The sequence below is a fragment of the Oreochromis niloticus genome, linkage group LG17, assembly GCF_001858045.2.
Source record: "Oreochromis niloticus isolate F11D_XX linkage group LG17, O_niloticus_UMD_NMBU, whole genome shotgun sequence".
NCBI classification, from domain to species: Eukaryota; Metazoa; Chordata; class Actinopteri; order Cichliformes; family Cichlidae; genus Oreochromis; species Oreochromis niloticus.
In genome coordinates, this window is record NC_031981.2 from 11,440,771 (window position 1) to 11,467,835 (window position 27,065).

The window sequence follows — 27,065 nt, forward strand, 5'->3', positions numbered from 1 at the left end:
AGGCTTTGCATTAATGCATATTTATTTCACGCAGCCGCAGCTGGTCTTTCCAGGCCCAACGAAGCTGGGAGGGGGCCACAGTCCACCTTGAGCTTATGCCTATCAAAGCCTTGTCAGCAGATTCAGGGTCACCTCGAAACCACTAACCTCTTTACACAAGTCTTTTCCACTTTCTTTGATGTCCTACTTAATAACAGTTAGGTGTCGCAAAAAAAAGAAAGAAAAGTGATTGACATGGAAATTAAATTTTGACAATGCTGTTACTTCATCAACATCCTATTCTCCCAAAGTAATCCATGCTTCCTGATATACATTTTTACGCTGTTTCTACTTGACTTTGGTGCAAAGTTTAAACTTTATATAGTTCTAAGTGCTGCTTTGGATTGGTTTGTATCCTAATTGGCTTTTGTAACCTTGTTTCAAAAGCTGCTTTGTAAATCAATATCTGTTGCTCTATTGTCTGCTCTTTTCATGCACTTCTGTTTATTCCACTCATCCACCATCTCATCCAGATTTTTTTGCTGTGCGCTGCCTCCGTGACTCCCCTCTGATCTTAGTTTCCTCCATATGTTTAAGTTCTTTCCCTCGTTCACTCAAAATCACTCCCTCTAGCACCATTAGCTGAGCTGACTGTTCACTTCCATAGAACCTTATTAATACCACTCTCCTGTCAGAGTCAAGAGGGAAAACACAAAGAAAGACAGAGAAAATGAAAGGGACAGGCTCCAAAGACAATACCTGTCATATTACACATCCAATATATCTAGTGGTCTCAGACATACACACGAACACTTTGTCAAATTGAACTTGCATCGATATCTGGCCTGTTAATTAACAGCTAGGCCACGCGAAACAAAACAAGAAACATAAAGAAACTATTGCAAAAATCAATAATATTACAAGATGCATAGTGCTTGTCAGTGTTTGTTTATAAATACAATATTCATAATTACTTTGAGCAAATAAGGGCTGAGCAAGCGTGCACACTGGCCAATTCAGTTCATGCGGAGACATACAGGTTGTAAGGATTTTTTATTCTGTGACCAGTCAAGCGGTTCAGGAGCAGGTATGATTTTAGGCTACCAACACTCCCATCATTAATATGTATATATGATGGCCTATATGCAGAGCCTGTGATTTCAGTTCGGTAAGTAGTAGTTTTTGTACAAAGCACAATAAGGATACAAGTCTAAAATGTTAATAAAATAAAGTATCTTCACACCACACATGGTCTCAGTTTTCATCCCTCTGCTGCCGATGTGAATTAACTCCTTGCAGGTAACAGTTATACAGGGAATGGTTTCTGTTTTAGGTAAAAGCTCTGTTTACAAGACTTAAGCAAGTTTTTTGCATATGCACAATTTAGTTTCAGCTATTTCAGTATAATTAAAACAATATTACCTTGACAGGTGCTGTGTTTATGTAAAACACACTGTGTGTAAAGCTGAAAATATCTACTTAAACAGATTTACATGCGCTGAACAGGTGGTTTGATAAATTACTCTTACTATATCGTTTTTTGCTAAAGCAGTGACTACACTTACTCTGTCAGCTGCGCAGTAACAACTCTAGAAAACTGTTTTCATTCACTTCACCTGGGTTCATGGTCTCGGCTGCCTCTTTCCTATCCACTATGTGTGTGTAATGTAAAGAGACTACAGCTCAACTGCTATTATAATGAGATCATAATACCATAGATGAAATTAAGCACATAAGCGAGAAAAAACACATGTGCCTTGCACCTATCAATGATATGATTAACCCCTTGATTTGAAATGTTTAGGGCAGTGCTGTTATTTAATGATGAGATATGAGGAAAGCTTGTGGTATGAGAACACCCACCACTATGAAAAACTGCTTAAAACAAATGAGGATGCATACTTAAATATATACACTGACCAGTGAATCTGAGACACTAGATTGACTCTACAAGCTCTGAAGTCAGAAATAGGCTTTCCTGACACTACTACCCATCCATCAATCGAAGTGCTGGACACTTGCGGTGCCAATTAGCCGACAGGGTGAGTGCCTGGTGCAGAGTGCCAGCCACAAGCCCTGCCAATTAAAGTCTAACCTCCCGTCTAACCCTAATACTAGCACAGTGTGTGGGCACCCCACCCTGGGCAAGGGTGAAGTACTGCAGCCAATATGTAAAGGACGGCTACGTGGACATCCTCTAAAATGATATGGAGAAAGCATAACAAAGACGGAAATGTAAAATTTTGAGACAGAAAAAGAAAAGAAGAAAGGGCAATGTGCCATGCAATGTCAATAAAAAAAGTATTAAAAATACACTAACAGTGTTAACACAATTATTACAGTACACAAAGGCTGAGAAAAACAACTAACATTGATGCAAACATAAAATATTCTCAACCTCAGACACTGAAATGTTTGTAAATTTGATGAATAAAGGTTTTGTCCTCTAAAAAGGTAGCAATCATAAGTATGCTCAATTTTCCTTTTATGGTGAGGAGCGTATTTTCAAATAAGTCTTTTTTTTGGGTCAATTGTGCATAACAGGAAATATTTTTCTTGTCAACTTAGAAAAATAAGGAGATATTCAGAAGTGATACAATTTGGAATCATTGACATTACAGGGGTGTACTTGCTTCTTTGTATCCACAGTGACTGATAGATGTCTCCACTAGGCTCTTGAATCTTTGTGTTTGGTTAATGAAGCTGTAATGGTAGCTCCCCCTCTGGGCCAATAAGAGAAATAATTCACTTCTTTAACATGAGGTTTGTCCAAATTAACACAATAGTGCAATAGGTACATAACCATTAGTATCTGCCATTTTCTTTTTTTTTTTTCGCCTGTCCCATTTGGCTCTTTTGCCATCAGAATTATTGTCTAAAGGCGAAGAAAGATGCCCAACGGATTTACTTTACCAAATTGACCATCCCAGCCTTGCCGTAATGGTCTATTTAATAATTATAAGGTTCCTTCATGTAATGATCTGCTAGAGGGTGTGGGGGGCCACTGCCCCGTCCTCCAGGGCATGAAGCAGGTATGGAGGAGATCAAGACTCCAGACATCCAGAGGCCCCCAGAACACAAGAGACCAAGGAAGACCAACAGAGGGGCAGCTGCCATATCTGCCATTTTCAAGATTTACTTTTTAAGAAGTAGAGAAAATGTGATGTAAATATCAAACTTGTGTCTCTACCCAACCATCTTATTCCTTCTGTCAAACTTTATCTCGACTGAGAAAAGTACACTGTGTTCTGACAAAATACTCTGCAGTAAAGTAAAATTAATACCACATTAGATTACTGCATAAATATCGACAAACTTAAATATCCAAAAACAATTAAGATACATGAATAGAGGTGGTTTAATGTCAATATGATGCCAATAAGTACCCCATATATCATGGACTTGTAACCTTTTGTAAGCAGTCTTGTTTGGACTTCAATCTTCTGGTGGTCAGGTGTGTTTAATGTAGTAGGTTTGGGTATACCTTTAACCTATGATCCCTTGGCACAACAAGCTAACTACTTCATTAAATTGACAACTTCAAATTTCCAAACTTTAGAATAATTCAACTGATAATTCTCTTAAATCCAGCTATGTCAAGGCTGACAGGTGTTATTCTTTATAAAAGCTCAGGAGTATAATCAAAGATTGGGTGGAATTTGTCCTTGGTGTGCTGAGCAAATTCAAAACAGTGTGCCACTACCTGTTTATCTCATTCAAAAGAAATAGACACAAGGAACCCCCCGCCCCCGCCCAATATTCTTCATACTCTGTGATGTGGAAGTTTAGAGAAAATAAATGGGTTTTTTTAAACTATTTCTTTAAATACCACCAACAGGCACCAATTCAAAACCCAGCAAGTCTCCTTTAATACCTGGGAAATTAAATTGTCAGCCCATTATCAGCCGGGTCCAGTCGTCTGTATCTAAAATGCAACAGCACGCAACTGAAGTACACAAGATTCTCCAAAAAGAGCAGGACATTTACTGGAGACTGCAGTTTTGCGAGGGGTGGAAAAGAGAGGACTACCAGAGCGAACACAGATTGGTGGTGGGGGCTAGTTGCATTAAAAATGTTAAGCTTTACCCAAAGTCATTTTCAAGCCAGCCAAGCATCAAATGGAACACAGTTTAAGGAAAGAGTAGGTACTGATTTTCTCTGAGGTCTGACAGCTTGGACATGGTGTGTGTCTGTATGTGTGTAGTGAGCAAACAAATATTCTTAGTATGCTGCATTATCCCTTGCTGTGAAAGCAGAGGTAGTGGAAAGAAATCATGGAACATCGCATTACCGGCTGGAATGTGTATATCTGAGTGTCTGTGTGCGTGTATGAAAGACAGAGATAAAGATGGAAACAGAAGGAGTGACAAAAGACTGATAAACAGCTACAGGGCTGATGGGTGGGATGAGGCTCTGAACAGAATATCTGCACATGTTGCAAATTCTCTCTCATCTCCATATCTGTTGTTTTCTTTTATAGCACATGCAGCTTTAAGCAAAGGTGACAAAAACTGGCATGCAATACGACCAGGCTGTACCTATGTCTAAGTTCAGTCAGGAACACTAGTTAACACCAGATTGTTATTTTCATCTGTGGTAAATTTATATCTGGCAACTCCCACCCTTCTACGTTCACACAGTGCAAGGAAATATCAAGGCATTGTGAGCACACCTCCTGGCCTGTATACACACAAAGCCAGAGGCAGAGGGAGAGAGGCCCAGCAAGACCCCAGAACCACAGAAAACAGCATTTATTAAGGCAGTAATAGAATCAAAAAATAAACTGTGGTGGAGGTTGGTTGCAAAGCTTCTTGCAGATGAGCAACAACTATGGGCAAAGTAAAGCAGCTTTAAATGGCTATATGAGATTAGCCATGTCTAGAAATGGATGTCTAGAAAGTATCTACTGAGCCATCATTAATACTACGGTTCATTTATTAAATCTTACTGATAACACTGAAGGTTTGTTAACAATGTATATAATCATTTATGATTGTAGAATTTTAAAAATGTGAATTGCATGAGAGTCTCTTCAATTATACACATTATATACCTGTTTTTAAATACTATTACTGATATAGGATTTTTAAAACCTATATTGGGAATCTAAAAAAACAATATTATGAAATATTGACTGATATGTTTCTTTTTCGGTAAGAGCCAGTAAAATCATCAGTAATATAGTTGATAAGCACGCAACTCAATAAGAGTCTTCATTTTTGCTTGTTTGCTCATTTGTTATCCTTCAGCTAAAGCTAATGCAATCCTACAGTAGATTTCAGGTTAAGGTTTCCAGCTTTGTGCTACAGGTCATCGGGGTGGAATAAAAAGTAAAACAAATGAAAAATTGGAGTGTTTTGGACCAGTTTGATTATAGCAGACAAAACATTACCCCACCCAAACAACTGTTTAAAGCTTGAAAAGATTGATGACTCTTGCTTTGATTGAAAAGCCTGCCTTAGGGTTAGAGTCTGTGTCTGAGTGAGACGCTATGGCCAAGTGATTGATAGACCACAAGACCGGTTTAGCTCTGCAGGGAGCAAAGTCGTTGAAAATCAAAAGAGGGGACAGCGAAGGTCTATGATTGTATTAAAACACAGATGCGTGGAGTGACAGATGGACGCACACTGTGAATAAGACTTCTATGACTCATTCAGGCCACGTCTGTGTAGATCTCTGCCAAAAGCACAGATCTGTCAGTAACTAAGGACACAATTATATTTATATTGATTTATATACTGGTCTTTTCTGTTTTTCCTTCAGCTGGTACCCACTAAAAAGGAGGACATATTACTCACTGTTAATGCCTTTTCAATTAAGCACTAATTGAACTGTTATCCAATACAGGTTTATGGTTAAGCCATCTCTACTACATTAAGCTCCCGATCACAGTTCTTCCACATTAATATGTCAAGTGAGTACATGATGAGAAAAAACTGCATTCATTAGGTTACCCAGCAAGTGCGAGTTAAAACAATAAGTGTTGTGATTTAGCTTTTCAGTATGAATCATGAGGCTTTGTCATTTACTTACAGCCAGTTTAATCTCCAATCTTAAATATTTGTTCTCTTTTGGACAAGCAACCATAAAATAAGTGAATAAGAGCGTTAATAGTATAACTAAGCATAATACTGAATTATCTCAACAGTAATTATGTCTGCTTGTTTACTGTTTATTAAAGAAAACACCAAGTCCACACAGGAACAGATTTTATCAACACATTTCCAGTGTTCCCCCTTCCTGTGCTGTGCCCCCCTCAGAGTGGCAGAACACATGTGATCGCTGACAGTGAACATGTTCCCCTCCGACAACAGAACCCCAGAAACCCAGCAGTGTCGATGACAACGCACACCCCTGCCTACACTACTGTGAAGTTTCAATTACCGGTAGACTTGCTGCCTGACTGCTGCCAGTCACCCTGACGGGGACGGGAAAGACAAGCAATCCCACCAGGGTGCTGCAGAGTATCCTGGTTACACTTGTTATTTATCATAAAATATAGCTGGTTGCATTCAATGTCATGTTTAGACACACATAATAGTTTTTTGCAGACACAGAATAAAAAATCTTTTTTAAAAAGAACAGTTTGCCTAAACATGCTTGACAGGTTGGCAAGCGGTCATACAACAACATTTTTTTTCTGCTGGATTAAAAAGGCAACATTCAAATAAAGTAAAAGCAGTAAAAGAAGAGCAAAAATAGCAGATAGAAATGAAAAGAATAACTAAATGCTAAAAACAATGGTAATTGTTCATGCCTTCCTTAAAAGATTCCCAAAATAAATTGGAATTTATTTTTCTTAATCTTGTTCCCCTTGGTATATAAATAACAACAGTGAATTATAAATCAATTACTGGAAGTCAGGATCCAGACCAAATAAAGCTAAATCTAAATCAATAAAAGCTAAAATGAAACCAAACCTTAGTCTAACCCAATGTCTTGGGGCAAATCTCCAGAAGAGGTGTCTCTGTAATTGGTGCAGCAATGGTTGTGAAGGTTATGGCTATTATAGGTGAGCATGGGGAGGCATAACTGCTCACAACACCGCTCTCATTGTGTGTGAAGTAGAAGAGGGAATGTATGGTGTTCTGCTGCTCACCGTGACCTGTATCTTAATGAGGGGGACAAATCAATACTATGCTGGACAAAGAGCTACTGCTGCCATAGACAAAGGGTTTTTCAGTGGCAGCGAACATGGGAGCAGGGTTCAGGTCCGCTTATATCTAAATGAAACATTCTGAAATTCATTTTAAGCATAAACACAATTTCTGGCTTAATATTTAAGTCAGATAATTCTTTAGGTTTAAGATCGCATGCTGTTGTCACTTTTTTGCTCAAGTTCTTCTTCTCTTCTCTCATCATGTTTTCTTCTTCTTTCTTCCTCCCATATTAAATCAACAAAGAATAAAAAGTCCTCCACTGTCAGACAGCTAGATTGATCGGTGACAGATGCAATGTTTACTCACGTAGTCGACGCTCTCAACTATTTCACTTTCTACAATGCTGAAAAAAAAGTACACTCTCATTTCTCTTGACACCAGATATGCCAGTGGGCTAAAATAAATCCAGCAGTTTTCAAAACATTCTTACTTGTACTGGTAATTTTCAACAACAAGTCACTTTTTTTTCTGGGAACACAGCAGAACGGCATCTATAACTCACTCTGAACATATTCAGTCAACACTAGACTTAAAGCCAATACACGTAGTATATATACTGTGTTTGTCGAAACGACTTACAACATCAAAATTAACAGTCAATTCAGTTACAAAGCACTTTTTGCGGAATGAGGATAAATCAAGAAGATAAAAAGTGTATAAAAGCAAATATGAGGGGAATTCAAAACTCATGAACCACTAAAAAACAAATGAATAAAGCCTGAAGGTTAATAGGGTTGTCACTAAGGATGTCAACACAACTGATACTTACGGTATCTTCGATGGCAAAATTCCGAAAATGTGACAACTGAATAATTGCAAATAGCTAAACGAGCTTTACTGACCTCCTGAAAATCGTGAAACTGTTGTTCAGTGACGTGAATGTCAACTGCTTAAAGGTGTTGTGTGTGTGCAAATGAGTATCTAATCTAACAGTAATTTTTAATACAGATTATTGTCCAAGTATCGACTTTTTTAGAACCCTACAAGGCAATACATGTGGTGTGAAGAAGACTAGTGCAATAAATACTGAAAAATCACCTTGAAAAGGTTCCCTCAGTCACCAGAGTCTATGCTTAGCCATAACTTCACCCGGGAGCTCTGACTTAATAAACTTATAGACTTTGCCATTGGAAGTAGTTTCTCCTTTCAATTACTGATACTTATGCTCTTAACATCAATGTAAATTTAATTTGATGGGTAATCTGTGCAGAATTGCTCAACTGGATGATCTGAAGAGTAGTTAAAAACAATATATTTGAGAAAAAAACTTAAAAGATTCAATACACTTATTTGCTGACATTTTAAATTGAGCATCTTAGCATTTGATAATAAAAAAACATGTCACACAAAGACATCGATGGGCTTAAAGACAGACAGGCAGGGGATGGACCCAACGCAACACAACTTGTTTAATGTTTCATCAAAGGTGAGCTCACTGTGGGTAGTAGACAATCCCGGAGTTTGACAAACACGGAGTGAAATGACAATGGGTGGGAGACGTCTTGGGCGAGAGGCTGTCTTTTAAAATGCAAAAGTCCATTTCCAGTTGAAAAGAACATTGGCTGTGTGCAAGCGTCTGACTTGACAATTACATGAGTGGTGCGAACGGCGCTGCGCCTTCACTGATAACCCGTCACATTCTATTAAAACTCCAGCACTCCAAAAGAATGCTCGAATGGAAGAAAATTATCACAGGCGCACACACATACACAATTTTAAAACAGTAAAACCTTCTGACAAAGATTCTTTAGCTGCATTATGTCTGCTTTAAAGGAAGGAGAGACAAACTGGAGGGGGAATAGCAACTATCAAGTGAATTTATGCAGAAAATATAGCTTACAAAGAACGGAACAAAGAGGGAAAACGACTGTGTGTACGCTCTGTCTGCTGCTGAATGCTAAGCTATTGCAGAGTTGTCTATCTGTAGTTTCAAAGGCTCCTAATGGCCTTAGGTTAGCCTTGGGGCTACAAGCAATACCTTCACAGCTTTAAGGAAAAGTTCTCTTAAATGTAGGGAGTTATTACTTCAGGAAGATACGGGCAAAGATACGCACAAGGACTTTCCTCTGTGACAGTTCAGTAAGACGCACCACCCACTACGCTGCTCCATACGTACAGTAAAAGGTGTTAACTTCTTGTCCTTCCTTTCCTTTAACTGCATCCTGCCTCTCATTTGTCCTGCCTTCCTCCCCATGAAAACAACAGAAATTAAATTACAGAAAACTTATGACTGAAACCGTTTTCTTCACAGAGGCTGAATGGAAAAGCACATCACATCATAAGTCTGCCATCCTCACCATCTCTCTCGCTCATCACCTTTTATTTATTTTTTTAACTTTCGATCTGAGCAGTTCCAAATGAAGGATCCCTCATACACTTGTCCCGCGGCTAGGAGTCACGTCAACGCTTCTCTCGTCCTCTCTCTCTCTCAACAAAATGATTCATTTTTCTATTACGCCGATGAACGTGTGAAATGAGCTATATAATCAATAGCATAGGTTTGTAAACAGCAGCCACACTCCAGGGAAAATGTGTTTTCTTTTTGAAAATAATACACTGCCTGTGTGTGTGTGTGGTAAAGGATGCTCATCTGACAATGTTTACAAGGGCAATTTGCAGGAAATAAAGACACAGGCAGCTCAAAATGAAGGTATATTTTATAACGGCAGCAGGATGAACAGGCCGAGATTTGAAAAGAGGACAACAATATCTACAGCAAAGAGCTGTTTACTTACTGTACTATGTTTAAAGTGTAAGCCGTGCTGTGACACCGTGCTATGAGTTTTTATAATGCAGAAAAAGCTTTGCTATATACAGTGTTGAGAATGGGTAGAAAAGGAATATATTCTATGAATTGCTGCTCACAGTGATGCTCACAGCCTAACATTTGTCGCTGTACCACTTATGCTCTGCGTAACCGCCAAAAGGTTCACTTCAGAGTGCAAATGTGTGTGACAGAGCAGGAATGTGTGAAAATAAAATGGGACCCTTTTTTATGTACAACCTCAATTCCAAAATAGTTGGGACGCTGTGTGAAATGTAAATAAAAAGAAGATGCAATCATTTGCAAAAATGAACCCAGATTTTATTCGCAGTAGAACACAGCAAACATAACAAATGTTTAAACCGAGAAAAAAAAAGAAGGTCATTTTGAATTTCCAACACGTTTCAAGAAAGGTGGGACAAGGCAAACTTTACCAATCTGCAGCATCCCCTCTTCTTTTAATAACACTTAGTAAACTGGAAACTCAGGAGACCAGCTGCTGGACTTTGGGAGAGGATTTTTGTCCAATTGTTGTCTAACAGAGGATTCCAGCTGCTTAACAGTATTTGTTGTACTTTTCTTTTCATGAGGGTTAGTGAAAGGTCTGGACTGCAGACAGTTCAACATTTGAATTCTTCTACTATAAAGCCCTGCTGTAATAGATTAAGTATGCATCTTTGGAATTGGGATAAAAACATGCTCTCCTCTGAAAATACAAGTCCATACAACTAAAATAGTCAGTCTCTGCTTTTGAACTGTGGTGATGACAAACATCACACATCCCCATCCATCCATCCATCCATGCAACATGACTATTATTTAGGACAAGAACAAACTTCCTCTTTCAACAGCTATAACCCAATCTGCCATGGGAGACACACATAGGGGAACACATATCTCTGGAATGCACAAAGTGTCTTTAACAAAACAGCAGTGTTTGACACTGCACAACACTCCTGAGCCAGTTCCAGCTGACACTGTTCAAGAGGTAGGGCATGTCCTGCACAGGTAAGCAATCAGACACAAGGCTAACACAGTCTTTAGTTTTCACATTCACACTTGCCTAACAGCAAATTAATCTAACCTACGTGTGTTTTCACAGTCAGAATGAACCTTAAGCACTCAGAGAGAGCACATGCAGACTCAAACACAGAAAAGCTCTAGCCACCATGTTTTAATGGCAGTGTTGGTCATGGTGCAGATTTAGATTCATGTGCATTTTAAGATGCATGAAACTGTTTAGCAAGATACAATGAAATTGCCACATTCACAGCAACATATTAACTACTTTTTCTCAAGGACTTACTAATAGGTGAGCACGGAGCTTCTCATCCTCAGCAGCAATCCTCTCCCGTATGAAAGCCTGCTGAAGGCTCTCTTGGACCGCAGCTCGCTGTTCAGACAGGAGCCTGGACACTTCACCGTGCACTTGGGACTTAGCCTCAGCATGTGCCTGTGCTGATGCCCGGGCCTTCTCTGCCTCTGCCCTGTGTATCATCAAAAACAAAAAAAAGTCAAACATTCCTACACCTTTAAAACCATTTAAATGCCATAAGTTCATGTATAAATTAGCATGATTAGCATAATTTAGCTTAGTGTACATTCATACATGCTTCCACATTAGGGAGAGAAAATCTGTTACATTGGTACAACATGTCTGTATATGTGGCGCTTCAAAATCCAGTTTTCTATGTTTATTAGGTTCAAGCGACAACAAATGAGCTTCTTCAGTGTTTACAAGACTACTTATGCTCACGTGACATGCAGTTCTTCTGAAAACAATTAAAAGGTCTCAAATGTAAATACGGTGCTTCTGTATATGAATTTTATTTTAATCCAACAAACATCCATAAATCCATAGACTGTATGTAAAAAACAGAAGTAGCCATCACAACGTCACCCACCGGTTTGCAAAGTCTGATTTTAAAAGCTTGATGTTAGCATTTTGGCCATAATGATAACATGAACACCAAAAACCATAATAGAGAAGTCCAATCCAGTGACCAGAATTAAATAAGTGGAAGCCTAGCAGACTGGTTACCGCCTAGCCAGTACATTTCTAACAATAATAATTAATTATAATTCTAAATAATTACATTTTCCACATTAGGAAGAGAGAATTTTCTATACAGACCAAAAATATTTTTTGTGAGAGGCTGTAAACAAGTGTATTTACATTTTAACATGGCCTATAAACTAACTTGCTTTTGGAGCCAGCCTCAAGTGGGTAATCAAGGAACTGCACTGTTTCCCAATTTCATGTGGGCTCATTTTTTTCAGTTTTGAATGTTGATCCATACTCATGTTTTTGCTATTCCACATCTTCCTCAAAAATGACAGCTTTGAGAAGTAAGGGTAAATCAAAAATAAAAAGTTATAAAATTCACAGTCATGTGAAACTGAAACCATTTATCAGATGTCTATCAGAATTTATCAATTCTTTATAGTGAAACTAAAGAGTGACTTTACAGTAAATAAACAGAAAACGCTAGCATTTAACCACAAAAAAGGAACATCAACCTTATGAAGCAGTAGTATAGACTGAAGCAGTACGCACTCTGCAGATACAGGACCACCATTTGAACCCTGTCACTGGGTTCTCATAGTTGCCTAGCAACGCGCTCCCTATTCGGTGACAGTGTGCTTGATTGAATAAGGAGGAACATCCCTGAAACCCTGAAAGTCTTCCTCTGCTCGGAATCAAACAGTCACAGCAAGGTAAAATAAACAGAACAGACAGAGTGAGAGGCAATCTGAATTATGACAGACTGAAAACATCACAAAAATCCAAAGAAAGCCCTGAAAAACACTCTTGACATGAATGAAAATGAGTCAAAACAAATTCCTTCACATATGAATCAGCCATCTACGAACCTCAGCAGAGGTCTCACTCATCTCTTATTGTATGATAACCAATGAGGAGACACAGCAGGTGTGTATAAATTGGGATTCATCAGAATAAGTAGTTCTTCCCGTTTTATTTCATCTCTTCACAAGAATTCAAGTACAGAAAAGTTAAATGACTCATTTACAGCCTCATCAGGTTTGTGCATTATGGCTCATTATGATAATTTAAATGGATCATCCTACACAGCAAGTGTATAGTGAGAGTCATGGGTGGCTTCCTCAACTCATGGCTATATTTTCTTGACATTACAAACACCCGATAGGATTTCATCTTTTATTCCATTTCGAAAGAATCCCATTATCTCTTCATTCACTTGTGAATACACCGAACATTTAGACAACCACAATGGACAGAATTGACTAACTGACCATTCCAAGACACCAGCTTTGAGGAAATGATGGGTAGGTCGGGCTAATTAAAGTATGTATGATGTCTAAAAGCTGCAATACCATTAAATGTTGAATAAAGTGAGGTTAGATGGGGACCCAGATGAAAAGCCTGCAAGACAGACAAAAGTAAGGCGAGTGTGTGAGCAGTGGCGACATGACATGTTTGGCCCTGAGGAAGTGAAGCAAAGAAGAAGTGAAGCACAGAGTGAGAGAAAGAGATGGAGAGAGACCAGCCATGTCCAGTCTCACAGTCCACTGGGCTGCACACGTCAGCAGACTCCATCCATCATCAGGCTCCGACTCACGCACACACAGACACACAGGGTGCCTCCTAATGGCCTTTTACATTCACCATTTCCCCTCCGATCCACGCTTCCCTGCCTGCACTGCTAATGCACCTAAGCTACCTTTATCCAACAAGCTACTGCTAAAACTATGACACATGACTGACTGTATATCACTTTTCTTGAGAAAAAGGGTTTGGTTTCAGTCATGTGGGCCACTAAAAGCTACAAATTTCACATTTAGGACATGCCAAGTTTGACACCTTCAGGAGAATAGAATTCAATAAAAATGTACCCAATGAGACATTTGCCATTTGCCATGTAAAAAAGGTTCATAAGTTCCTGAATAGATGATAAGGAAACTTTAAAATAGCGTGGTTTGTGTTGTTCTATGAAATATTGTTTTTTCCATGGGTGTAGGTGAACTAAAAAATATAAGCGATTCATATCACCTATAAAAGATCCTGACAAAGTATCAAAAGCTACCATATGAACAAAAGAAAGAAAGAGGGCCAAGAAAATAGACAGCCCAGCAAAAAAATCTTTTTTTACCGACTTCCCGACAACTGCTAACCCAAGCAAAGACTGCTATCACTAGCAGGATGCTATCTGTCTGCTTCACCTCTATTGCTTTCCAGTCATTATTGCCCTGTCTCTGGGATATTGGACGCATTTTTCATTCGACTGTAGAAGATTGACACTAGGAGGAAGAGAGGGGCTTTGAGGTAGAGAATGGTTGAACCAGAGTCGGAGAGGGAGAGAGAAAAAAACAACACGTACAGAGTGCAGGGGAAGGGAAGAATATCATGTCTTTGGAGGATAAGTGGATGATGTTTGGCCGGGTTCAGGACAGAAAGAGGGAATCATTTGGCCGAGTAACCAGAGCTTTGATTGTTCCCTGGCTCAAGCCTTAAAAACAGAAAGATGGAAAGTCAGAACCACTGAGGAATCATTATTTTGAAGAGGAACAGAGCACAAGTGGGTCGAACTGTGTCGACCTTTCGAGAAAAGAACTCGCCACATTCGTGAGGTGACCTTGAACAGATGGACTAAGGAATACTTCACTTCTTCAGAGCACTATTTTTAAATCTGGCAGACATCAGATCTGTGGCAGTTCATACGGGAAAAATTATACGTTGATTTTGGAAATGAATTAAGGGCAAGCTTTGTGTGCATAGTCATCCAAAAACAAAAAGTCAAAAACAATGAGTAGAAAGTACATTTCAAAAAATGCCAATTTCATTTATATTCAGCACTTTGAAGCTAAATATCATTACCTTTATGCAAATATCAAAACAAAGGAAGTTTAAATCCATGCCTCCTGTTAACTCAACATTAGTCATCATCCTTCTCTCTCCTCAGCTCTTCACCCATTAATCCTTCCTGTTGTCTACCTGTCATCTGCACAAGATGTGTCTCAATACAGTATTGGATTCTGACAGGCCTGCATAGCAGTGCAAGCTCAACCCAAGTGCCTTGAAACAAAAGCATTTAAAGGCCCGATGCAATATTGATGTAAGGAATAATGTCGCAGAACGCTGGCTATGAATATTTTATAGAGCTATGCACTCGCTCTGACACACACAAACGCGCACATACACCGCACCTGACAGTGGGTGCTATCAAACACTGTAGCAGAGTTACATATAAACGCTTACACTGACAATCAGTTTCGTGGGAAGATTAATGCGGAAAACAGCAGAAAGAACATAAAAGCCTTATCCCACACTTACTTTACCCAAAACTATAAAGACACAATCGCAATAGTCTTAGGAGCTACAATCAAGCCTCATCAGTAGCTAAAACTTTCATTCTCACCTGATTTCTTCTCCTATCAGACAAAGTACACGGAGCTCCAACTCCCAACTGAGCAGAATAAGTTCAGAGGTCTGATGCTTATCATTCTGTGCAGGAGTGTCTTATGTAGCTAAAAGACTGGGATGATATTAGAAATGACATTTTAACAACCAAACTCCCTAAAACCGATTCTACAGATATTAGATTTGCTGCTAGAGTGGACAGACTCAATAAAAATAACCGAATACATCAGCAGTATATGCTTCCATACTAAGAAATCCAGATGTCTGATTTTTTTTGTTGTTGTTTTACAGTTCAATGGCATTGGTACTGGCCTAATAAATTGTTGATAGGAGTAGTTTCGCAATAATATGATTAATTTTACAAGAGGCATCATTTGGAAGAAAGAGCTCTATAGAAAAGATCTCATCATGCAGAAAATGAAAGACTGAAATGACTGCATCACACACACATATACAGATATGCTGAGAAAGACGTGTTCTCATTGCTACAGTCTGTGAGCTCAAGATATTGTTGTTGTTGAATTTATTTTCCAAAAGAACTGCAAGGGTGCTTACTTACAGCTGGTACTGCACTTTAAGCTCTTGGTGTCAGGGTAGTTATCAGGGATGCGAACAGATTGTTTTTAAGATGCTCACTGCAATTATCGAGGAATTTCCAGTATAGGGTTCAGTGCTCAAGTGTAGTTGCCACCAAGCTGCTGATTTGGTTTGGCTGTTCGGCAGGGCAGGGAAGGACTGTTGCAAGGTGTTTCCAGGTTTCACACATGTTTAGAACAGTTACATTGGCAGTACTATTTTTGAGTTCTACTTTACCGAGAAGTTCCACAGACACTTAATTCTTTACAATTTATGAGAGAGGCCTAATCAAAGTGGCAGCCATACATACTCTAAGCTTTTTAAAATGCAAGAAATACATATGATATCAAAGTTCACTAAAAAAATCAGCATCAGTACCTTATGAGATTGGTTGATTTAATGACACTTGTTAACCTGCACGTTTCCCAACAAGTGCTAATTCATCAACACAGGGGAAAACATGAAAAACATGCAAATAACGATGTCAGTATATCAATATGTAATCCCTTTATCAGGGTTCAGGTTTGCTCTAAACACTCAGTTTCAAACAGTTTCTTTCAACTATTGGCTCCGCATGATGCCAGTTTTGCGGTCATTCCAGATGGTTGTGAGCAAAGAAGACCCAAGGACTGCAGAAGGACCGTATGCTTTTCTGGGAAAAACTAAGCACACCCTTTCTGATTAAGAGTGCAAGTACCATCCAGGTACTGCTAAGCAAATGCACTTGATAAAGTGAGTGATAAAGCAAGTTTGACCACTTCTATAAAGGCAGACCTTTTATCATTTTACTGGTCTGGAGCATCAAGTGTGCAATTTCTCTTTCAATGTGCAGAAAAGCTGTGAAAAAAAAAAGTTTTGCAACCTCGGTACCTGGGCACCTTTTAAGTTATTAACTCGAGCATGAATTCCTCTATATACCAAAGTATTCAAGAGTCAAATACGAGGCCATTTGTCTGACAACTAAAGCTTGGGGCAAACTAGGTCATGCAATAGCACAATGATCCCAACGACAGCAGAAAATCTACAACAGAATGGCTGAAAAAGAAAAAAAAATCAAGGTGTTACAATGAACTGAAGTTCAGCACTGAAAACTGAAATGCTGTGCCACTGCCAATCATACTTCCACAGTGATGTTGGAGCCTGATAAAATCATATAGACAAACTATTACTTCAAGTTATTCTTACTAAATGTCATTCTAATGTACAAACAACTGAACTAAAGCTTTATCCACATGACTGTAAAACAGCTACTTTAGCAGAGTGCACAAACTAAAACATGGAGTTGGAACAGAGCATAACAGGTCCATTTAGGGTATTATTATTGGCATTCCAGCCATATTATTTTTATCATAATACAGGTAGTTCCTGGTGATAGTTATAGTGTCAGGGATGGCTAGATTCAAAGTATCAACTTAGCAGCTGTTTGATTATGTGGCGTGGGCGTACAGTCGTTCATTATCGGTACTGTTTTTATTCTGTTTGTATGCTTGTACAGGTCTTTGTGAGCTCTGTTTAAAAGGGCTCAACTAAATATATGATTACTAATATTAGGAAAACCACTTTTATTCTCATCATGTCTATTGTTATTATTACTGCTGTGGGTGTGACAGTACTACAAAGTTGCTACATCACAGTATTCACAGAACATGATAAAGATGAAACAGTACATAGTGCATTCAGACTAGTAATGTCGTCGATTCAGATGCAATTTGGAATATAATTGCTGTGCAGAAACAATGCGGGCTAAATCATGTCAAATTCAGGACCTTTATTTGTTTGTTTTTAAATAACCTCACAACTTTCAAAGTCTTTTGAAAGCTGTGCCAGCTTTGTGTGTGTGTGTGTGTTTCAGCACATGTCTGTGATGTGAAGATAAAAGATAAAAATAAACAAAATGTTAGACTCTGTAGGATAGACCGTCTGCGTCTGATCTGGGAGCAATAAAGAATTTAATAGACGGCATGGTTAACAGGGTGGGAAGACGGAAGCTCGGAGAGAAGGTCAGTGTTCTCACTCAAAAGTCTGACATGCAATTATATTGCACAAGCCAACACAGGCTGCTTGACTACATGTTGAAATAATGGGAAGAAGTTTCATAACAACTAACCTCTGAGTGTTAGAGTTGGAGATTCAAACACATGCATTTGATGCATGGGGAGGGTGGACGTGAGAGGGTGGGGTGGGGGAAAAGTATTGGGAGTTTGATATAAATAAAAAGGATACAGGAGATAATGAAAAAAGAAAGAAAGACAGGGAAAGACTAAAGTGCAAGTATAAGAATGGCAACAGGGAGGAAAACTTGAAAAAAATAACAGAGAGAAGAAGAACTGGATCAAACAGTGATGCAGAGCGTTACAGAGCAGAGTCAGGTTGGTGTAAGAGTTCTCTTACCCTCATCCCTCCTTCTCTCATCCTTTTCTCTGAGTCGTTCTGCTCTGATGCCTCACAGAGAAACGGCAGAGGCAAATCTTCTCCCTGCACCCGCTCCTTGCAACAAATCAGTTTAGGCTGCACCTAAATGAACTCAGAACTCAGAGCTCTTCCTTCACTCCTACCAGAGCAAAACATGCAAAGCCAGATCTCCGGAGTTCATTTACGGCCCCGGAGCCAAGCACAAGAAATACTGCCTAATCTAAACACCGCCGATCCTCGAACATCCCAGGAACTGTCTGCCTGAACAGTGATACCACGTAGAATGGAAACAAGAAACAATATTAAATGAGAGAAATAGGAGAGTAACCAAAAAGTAGCAATGATAGGAAAAAGGCCAATTCATTGTATTAAGTAACAAGACATTTGACTGTTCTGTTTATTTTTATCAATCCTGAATGAATCTGTAAGACTTAAAATTAATTAGATCATATGAATAAAATCCGACTCTGCTGGCATCCTAACCTACTATTTGCATAGAATATGACCTTGACGTTTTGGTATCATGCATCTTGTGTAAATCCTCAAATATTGTTCCATTTTTCTGTATTCATGCGGTGCAGCAGTTTCACTGCAGGATTCTTTAACTAGTGAGCAGTGAGATAACAAGCAGTCCTGCTGGCCTCGCTTTGATACACTTTACACAAAAAAAAACAACAACTTAACCTGTTACTCTAATTTTCCAGAGGAGGAAAAAAGAAAACAATTAGAGAGTCCTCGCTGTGTCTTTCAATCCAGCAGTGACCACCTTCACTATGCCTTGTTTGCTTTTAACAGTATAATACTACCTGTATAGTAGTTACTATCTGCACATCTGCACTGTAAGAGGGTGAAATATTACAGCAAATTAGTCATGATTTGACAACGCAGATGAGGGAAAAAAGACTGTGTTCCGCTCATCTATTTATGTCCAGCGAAGTTCACTTATGTTAGCAAAAAGGAGAGGAAGCCATTTTTAATCTTTAAGTATGGCGTTAAGCACAGAGAAGAAAGTACTGTCTGTTTCTTTTAATGTAATATTTTAACTATTCTGCCCATAAAGATGACATCTGACGATTTCCCCTCTACTTTAATGAGTAGTTTTGACACCTCAGTATGTATCAATAAAGATGTGGTTTGACATCTATTAGAATAGTTTCCAGGTTTTTCCACTGGGATCTGCACGGGTCGAGACCACCCTCACTAACTTTGGATGCACACCCAGTTATTTGCTCTAGAAGCAGGCCTGAAATATGCTTTTAACTTCCACTGTTTATGTAGCTTATTTCATTGAACTGATAAAGAACAAATGCCCTGAGGCAGGTCAGAAGATGTAACAGCAACGATAAACATGTATATTTATTTACAGTAGAGAAGGTGCTGTTATTATGACTTTATGTTAATTCAAAACAAAGGAAAGAAAGAAAGTTCATCACAATCTACAACCGTAACGCCAATGATGGTCGAAGCAGAGATGCCCAGAGCTCCCTCTCCCCAGCCACTTTTTCCAGCTGTTCCAGGAGGACACCAAAGCGTTCCCAAGCCACCCAAGAGATATAATCTCTCCCGTGTATCCCAAATCTGCCCTTGGGCCTCCTCCTGGTAAGACATGCCCAAAACATCTTACCTAGGATATGCCCAAGAGGTAAACCTAGCCAGCTGTCGGAACCACCTCAACTGGCTCCTTTTAATTAGAAAATTTGTTTTCCATTGCAAACCCCACTGGCTGCAGTTAGTCTTGCCTTTTAAACACTGCTTTTATAATCCGATTACACTGGGAAACATTTGGTGTCAGAAAGAAAGGCTCTAAAATTAACACCCACCGTGCACCAAATGAAGGTAGATTTTCCATTTGGTGAGTACATCTCTGAAGGCTGCTGAAGGTTACCCAACACACTGCAGTGAAAATGCTTGCACCAGAACAGTCTTTTAATTAAAAGCAAGAGCCTCTACTGTATTTTACTTTTGTCTTTCGCAGGTGCACCGCTTCTGTCCTCTGCTGTCTGTGTTACAGTTTAAAAGAGGGGCCAAGCCCATGACTCAAGACCGTTTCCCCTGCAGATTCAGTCTCTGAACTGTCACAACCTAAAGGCAATTTATTACAGCACCCAGTTAAAAATGTGCTTAGTGTGTTGATTATTCTTCTACCTGTCCCCTTGTCTGATGAGTCAAAAAGGTACGGTCAGACACCAATGCCACACATAAGTAGAGTAACAGGATGTGATTTTACTAGGCTTGAATCAGATGCTACATAATCCCTATGAAATCTGAACTAACTGTTTAGCCAGTTCTCCCTTTAAAAGCTCTCTTCAAAGCCCAGAATACCCTTAAAAGCTGTTCCATGTATTATTGCCTGCCAGCTGCTAACTAGGAACATGAATAGACAGTAATACAAATGGACAGAAATAATGAGCAAATAACGGACCCAAGAAAAAGCAAATGGCAAAAAAGGCCACATTAAACACTGATCTGAATATGCATCTACACACCCACACGCACACATGCAACTAACACGAGGCTAACTGCTTGTTTACCATTCCAGTTCAGTTAGGACTTCTAAAGAAAATGCAGCCCATGCCAAGCACAAACAAGAATTGAGGACTTGAAAGCCAACTATGATTTCAGTTAATTGCTAGGAGGGCGTCATTTTTAGGCACTTACTCCTGTGAACAGACATCAATAAGTGAGCTTCAGGAAGCAGTTACATAAAAAATGACCAGAAAAAGAAAACGAAAATCAATAGACAAATGATTTCTCAAAACCACTTGTTAATTTCTCTCTCATCTCAAATAAGCCTCAAAAAATGAGGCTAATCGCCAGGCTAACACTACCTACCTCCTCGTGTTCAGAAAGATTTGCCCAACCCCCCCCAATACCGTACAAGAGCGTGTTTAGAGCCTCATCACAGTTGTTCATTCAACATCATCCAGGCCCATTAAAGAGAGGGAGCAACTCGATTATCCAACATTATGGTATGTACACCTGCCACTTTAGGGGGAAAAGAAAAGGATAGATGAGGAGGGAAGGAATAAAAGGAGGGTGGAGAAGAGGAGTGCAAGAGATGGAGACCGGAATGTGCCCCTCACATGAAGAGTGCGTTTCTTCATCAGGAAGGGCTAATGAATCACCCACTCAACACCCAGGAAATTATCTCAGGATAGCGCCCCCCTTTCTCAGACATGATTAATTGATCAGAAGAGAATGAGAGAAGGGGAGAAACACAGGGAGGGGAAAAAAGTGCTGATGCACTTCGGAAGAGAGGTAAATTGGAAACAGCGGGGAACGGAAAGACTGGTGCTGACCTTTTTGACTATTAATGAAAGTGAAAAATGGTCACATCTGAAAATGTCTGAGCTTTCTTATAAAAACCTGGAAGAGAAATTGACACTACTGCAGTAACTCCAGCTGTCATGGCCCACAAGGAGAAGAAGGTGGTGGTGGTGGGTGGGGGAACAGACAAAATACCCAAAACACAGGGAACATCCAAAATTCAGACTTTAAGGAATAACAAGAATCTTAATTTCAGCAATCAATCAAAAATAAGGCAACAAACAAAAACTAATTTCCCATATTTCTGTGCATTCATCTCACCAGGCTTGCAGCTCTTGCTCTACCTTGGCCCTCTCTTGCTTCAAGTCTTTATACAGCTCATCAGCGATCTTCTTCCTCAGGGCCTCCTCATCGGCTTGACAGAAAAAGAGAAAAAGGAGACAAAGAAAGCGAGTTAAAGATAAGAGATCCAAGTAAACAGCTTCTGTTTGTGGACATGAAAAGCTGCACGAATCAGTAAATGTGCAGTTCAGATTAAACATTTAACCAGTAATGATTCAGCGCATGTACGCACTCTGTGTTTTGTCTAAGCGGAGTAGTTTGTTGCTAAATTGCTTAAAGACAAAAAACTGTTGTCGGGCAGGGCTGCAACTAATGATTATTTTCATTACTGACTAATCTGCTTGATGAATGAATTAATCATCTGGTTTCAAAATGTTAGAAATGAAGACAGATGTTATGCTAATGAAAAATTAAAGACTATAATTTCTCACTGTAAAGATTAAGTCTACAAATGTCTTGTGGTTGCAAACAAAAAGTCCAAAATGGCAGGATGCGGACCAAAAATAAATAAAAAATACATTGAAACCCTGTGAAAAAGTGGCTAAAACTATTATTTTTAAATAAAGTAGTTCTCGACACTTTTATTTTTGTCAATCGAGACACAATCTCAGCTCTATTACAGAGTGTTTACTGAGTGCAAGGACTTGGCACAGAAAGCTTGGTCCCTACAGCCTGTATGTGTAGTTGGTGTCAAAAACAGTCACAAAACAAACTTAAGCCAACAAAATGAAAGTACACATATTGCTTAAACACATACAAAGCAGTGTATACACTCACGCCATGCCACCCCGTCTGCATATATTCATGTCATGGACATCATACGTGTATGACTCCATGTCCTCAGTGGTTTATCTTGGCAGGTAATTAAGCATGAAAGTAAAGATGCCAGCCAGCGACCAGGCCGAAACGTGCTCTGAAGACAGAAGCACCATGCAGTGTGCTGCACCACTGCAGTGATAGAAGGGCGGGGGGGGATGTCTGAGTCTGTCAAGATTACTCTCACAACGCATTAGTTAGATAGCATAATCCCTATTGTCAGAGTCTATTATTACCTGAAAACATGTGGTAACAACAGGAAACGCAAACTTGATTCCAGATTAATCAGATTAACACTAGGAGAAAACAATAAGAGCAGAAATATACCCAGCCGTTCTGTATTTGCCATCTTCGGATAGTGAAACAAACAGAAAAAAAAGTCTTAAACCAAATCTTACATTTTAAAAAGCTGCCATGTTTTGGAGTCATTATTAAAATCATTATTTCACATCCGTCCAACATATGGATTTAGCAGCAACTGGATTCCTTAATCATTCCCTTTCAATATCTGGAATATAGCTTAAGCATTAGAATGCCAACAATTCCTCAAATTGCCTTATTCACTTCAATGTGAACTTTAATTAATTTTTTTTTTAATAACATATGCTTAGGATTTAAATTTAAGCCCGTCACGACTTACATTGTTCTGTTTAAAAGCCACAATTCCAGATTAAAATACAACAGAGTAATTAAATGTTTTAAATGTCGCTCAGCCAAACCTCTGCTACCCAGTTAAAACTTGTGCGTGTGAAACAATGTTGTTATCCGTGGTTCGATGTAAAAACAGAAATAAGGTCATGATACTGATACTGTACAAAGATATTACTGTAGTTCATGCAACTCTTGCCATGAATACTGAAATCTAATTTCGGTACTTCAGCAGCTTCGTACTAATTTACCCACTTAAAAAACACACAAACCACAAGTTGAACGATTCTCTGATTTCTAACATCCATACACTTGTCTTTTCTGCAGAAAACAACATATAACATGAGCTCACACTGTGACTACATGGGCCATCTCTTTACTTTCAGAGGATTCCTCTTTACTTACAGTAAAGCGAATGAATAAGAGTCACATAGAGCGAGGTTCAGTTTGACAGGGCTTCAGAAGAAACACGAGAACAAACAGAGGCGGTGACTGACAGTTGACAACTTTTGTGCTGCATAGCATATCTTTAAAGGCAGAGGCTTCTGTCACCTACTGTCCACAGTGTGAGAAAGTAATATCCATCATGTTTGACTGCACTCAGAAGCACCATTGATCTCACTGCGGAGGAGAGTCTAATTACAACTCTGTTAAGAGCAGCAGAGGAGAGACAAACCTGTAGGTCTGAAATCCTGACAGAGGCTCTGCCATAGGCTTGCCAAGTAACATGTATTAATTATGTTTTATGATAGGTATTAAAATAGGGTGCGAAATATGCTGTGATGTTGTGATATATTACGAAATGGACTCAGATTACCCACAAAAAATCCAGTGAAAATGGAAATGTACACTCGAGTTACATGGGAAATTACTGACTAGGAGAGACCAGCAACTCAGCGATCAATATTAATATTTCTCATCAATATCATATTTACTGTAATGTCAGGCTAGCCATTCATTCTGATTACCTTAATGCTGTGATGTGGTCAACAAAGATGACCGCATAGTTTGTCATCTTTGACTTTGCATTTGCAGACTGTAGACACTTACTCTGTGACTCTGAATCCTAATAGAAATCAACAGTTTATACCTTAAAGCTCGATGACCTGCTCAATATTTTTCTGTCAACAACAACCAAATAACTGATTAAATATGATGAACCCACAGAGAATCTTCACATGACAATGTTTTCAGGAGCTGATTTATTTTAATGAAACAAAAAAAAACAAAAAACAAATATACTCTACACAGTAAAGTGACCGTTTTCACAGGAATGATTTTTTTTGTTTGTTAAACCCCTTAAATCTGACCTATGAATCATTCGAGCATAGGAAAGGTATCTAACTCAAGGAATGAACCAGAGCTGTGCCCGCACGTAACAGACAACTTCGCAAAGAACCCATTTTAAATTTTATCTTTAGGCACTTAGCAGCCTGTCACAAAAAAACACATCATCTGTTCCCATTCCTTTAGCTGAACTACAGAAAATGCCAACGATAACACAGCTTGACAGCCATAGTACAGGCTGAAGACTTTTGCACAGTACTGTAAATATCTGAGCATCTAAACAAATAAAAATAAATAAAAAACACTCCCTGTATATTGATTGGATACAGGACACCATCATACCTAAAATGCAAGCGTTTTATTATCTTCTTAAATCACCTATGGGAATTCCTCTTGTATTAAAACAGCGAGTCAACAATGCAAAATATTTTTTTTTAAATACTTAATTTAAAACATGTCTATCCTTATGAACACTCAAAGCACTTTATCCCACAATCACCCACACAGCTTTTAATTATTATCTAGCTGATAGAAATCTGTCCAAGTAAAAAAAAAAAAATCTTTGCCTTACTACCAGCTGGATTTGACTGGATACCAAACTGGCAGCTAAAGTCGCAGGTCGAGCCCTGTCTTTATGAACTTTAAAGGTAAGGCTTCCGTTTCAGCATCAACTGCCCTTTAGAATATCTTACATTTATACTGAATATATATGCCCTGTAGTAGCGCACTATGAAGAGTAAGATTTTAAAAGTCCTCCAAGTTCAGGCATTCTTAAGCAACTCCTCACTTATCACCACATCCTCTCCAGCCCTACAGAAAGAAGCTTCAGATTGCTAGCGGGGTCGGCAGGAGAACAGGTTCTGATATGATAAACACTGTCTGGGGTCCTTGAGGGAGGCTGGCTGGGGTCAGAGACAATTCCAGATCGACAGAGCCCGTGTCAATCCTGAGTAGGACATGTAAATGTTAAAAAGATTAAAAACTCATCATCTTTTTAGACGTGTCCCCCTCCTTCCCATTTCCACCAATCACTAAACCCCGTGGAAAAACCGAAAGAGGACGAGGCGAGGCGGTGGAGCGCGGGGCTATTGGCAGTGGAGATAATAGACGAAGGCAAATTGCGTTTCTCATCAGAAGTTTCATTAACCCCAGGACCCGCGTGGAGGGCATAATCTGTAACATTACCACTTCCTCACGTTTCTACCTCGCGCTTAGTCGAATCACTGTGCACCTTTCACTATATACAAATAGGGAAAAAGGAGGAGGAGAAAAGAAAACGCGGAGAGGAAACTAGCAGCCCCGGCAATCAGGTGAAAGTCGGATCATCTCTTTTATTCCTATTAACAAAATCTTGTGCAATGAGACACAATCTAAGTGATCGTTTTTAAGAGACAACAAGAAAAACGTAACATTTATGCACAAACGTATATGGTATTACCCCCCCCCCAAATTCTCCTTGCCTCACCTGGGAGATATCTTTAAGCAGGCTATTAGTTCAGAGCAGTGTGTGGGCTCTGGCACATGAATATTTATAGCACAATGGAGAAGGTGTAGGAGGTTCAACCTTGACTACAGTGTAATCAGCGCACACATACTGACTCAGGCCATGATTTAGAGACAGCCGACCTGCTGAGCGCTTCACTCGATACCCAACTCTCGTGGACGCACATAATCAATGTCCGCCTCATTAAGGTCACACCCTTTGAGGATTGGGCTGAACTTTGCAACATTTTTAACAAGATTCACATTCACATTCATCATACCGTTTTTTTTTCTTATTCTTTAAAAAAGCGTGCCTGATCAATCATCCCAAGTTAGCTTTTTTTTCCCCCTCGACTCTTTTAATACTTCTGTAAACTCGGTACCCTGTGGTGACCTTGCAAAGAGGTCGACGCACATTGCTGTTGTATGACTAATACGCCCTGCGGGAGGCAGCCACATACATTGATTAAAAAAATGTTAATACAGCCAAAACAAACACTATTTTGCACTGTGTGCATAAGGACTATATTTTATCGGTCCCAAGAGATCTGTGCTTCTTATCAGACTTCACATTAGTATTTATAGACTTAATGAGCAACGAAAGGAAATGGAAAGACATCAGAAATGATAAATTAATGTCCCAGAACAGACAGGTGACCACTGTGAAAACAGTAGACAGTTTATCATAACAGCAACGCTTTATACAAGTTAAGTAAGTTATTGTTTTATGTATCTTTCAATCTAAAAACTAATTAGAGCAAACAATGGAGTTATAACTTTATTCATCTTGATAATAAAAATAAAAGAAAAAGCACTATTCTTGCTATTTTCCAAGGCATTTTCTGTGACTGACGGGAATCAAAGCCTGGACTAACAATGTGGAAGCTGCTTGGAACATGCAGCACTGCGGGAAACTTTCGGATTGTGCTGG

The 27,065-nt window shown here is 39.2% G+C and overlaps 1 protein-coding gene across 4 annotated transcripts in view; it reads right to left on the reverse strand.

Moving 5' to 3' along the window:
* chchd3a (coiled-coil-helix-coiled-coil-helix domain containing 3a) overlaps positions 1-27,065 on the reverse strand; it is a 75,502-nt gene that overhangs the window by 42,707 nt on the left and 5,730 nt on the right. For all 4 annotated transcript variants that reach the window (XM_005451647.4, XM_003444961.5, XM_025899774.1 and 1 more), the window contains exons 4-5: positions 21,881-21,974; positions 11,210-11,390 (exon numbers count right to left, since the gene is read on the reverse strand). In XM_005451647.4, the coding sequence (XP_005451704.1) occupies positions 11,210-11,390; positions 21,881-21,974 (275 nt within the window). The remainder of the gene's footprint in view (positions 1-11,209; positions 11,391-21,880; positions 21,975-27,065) is intronic.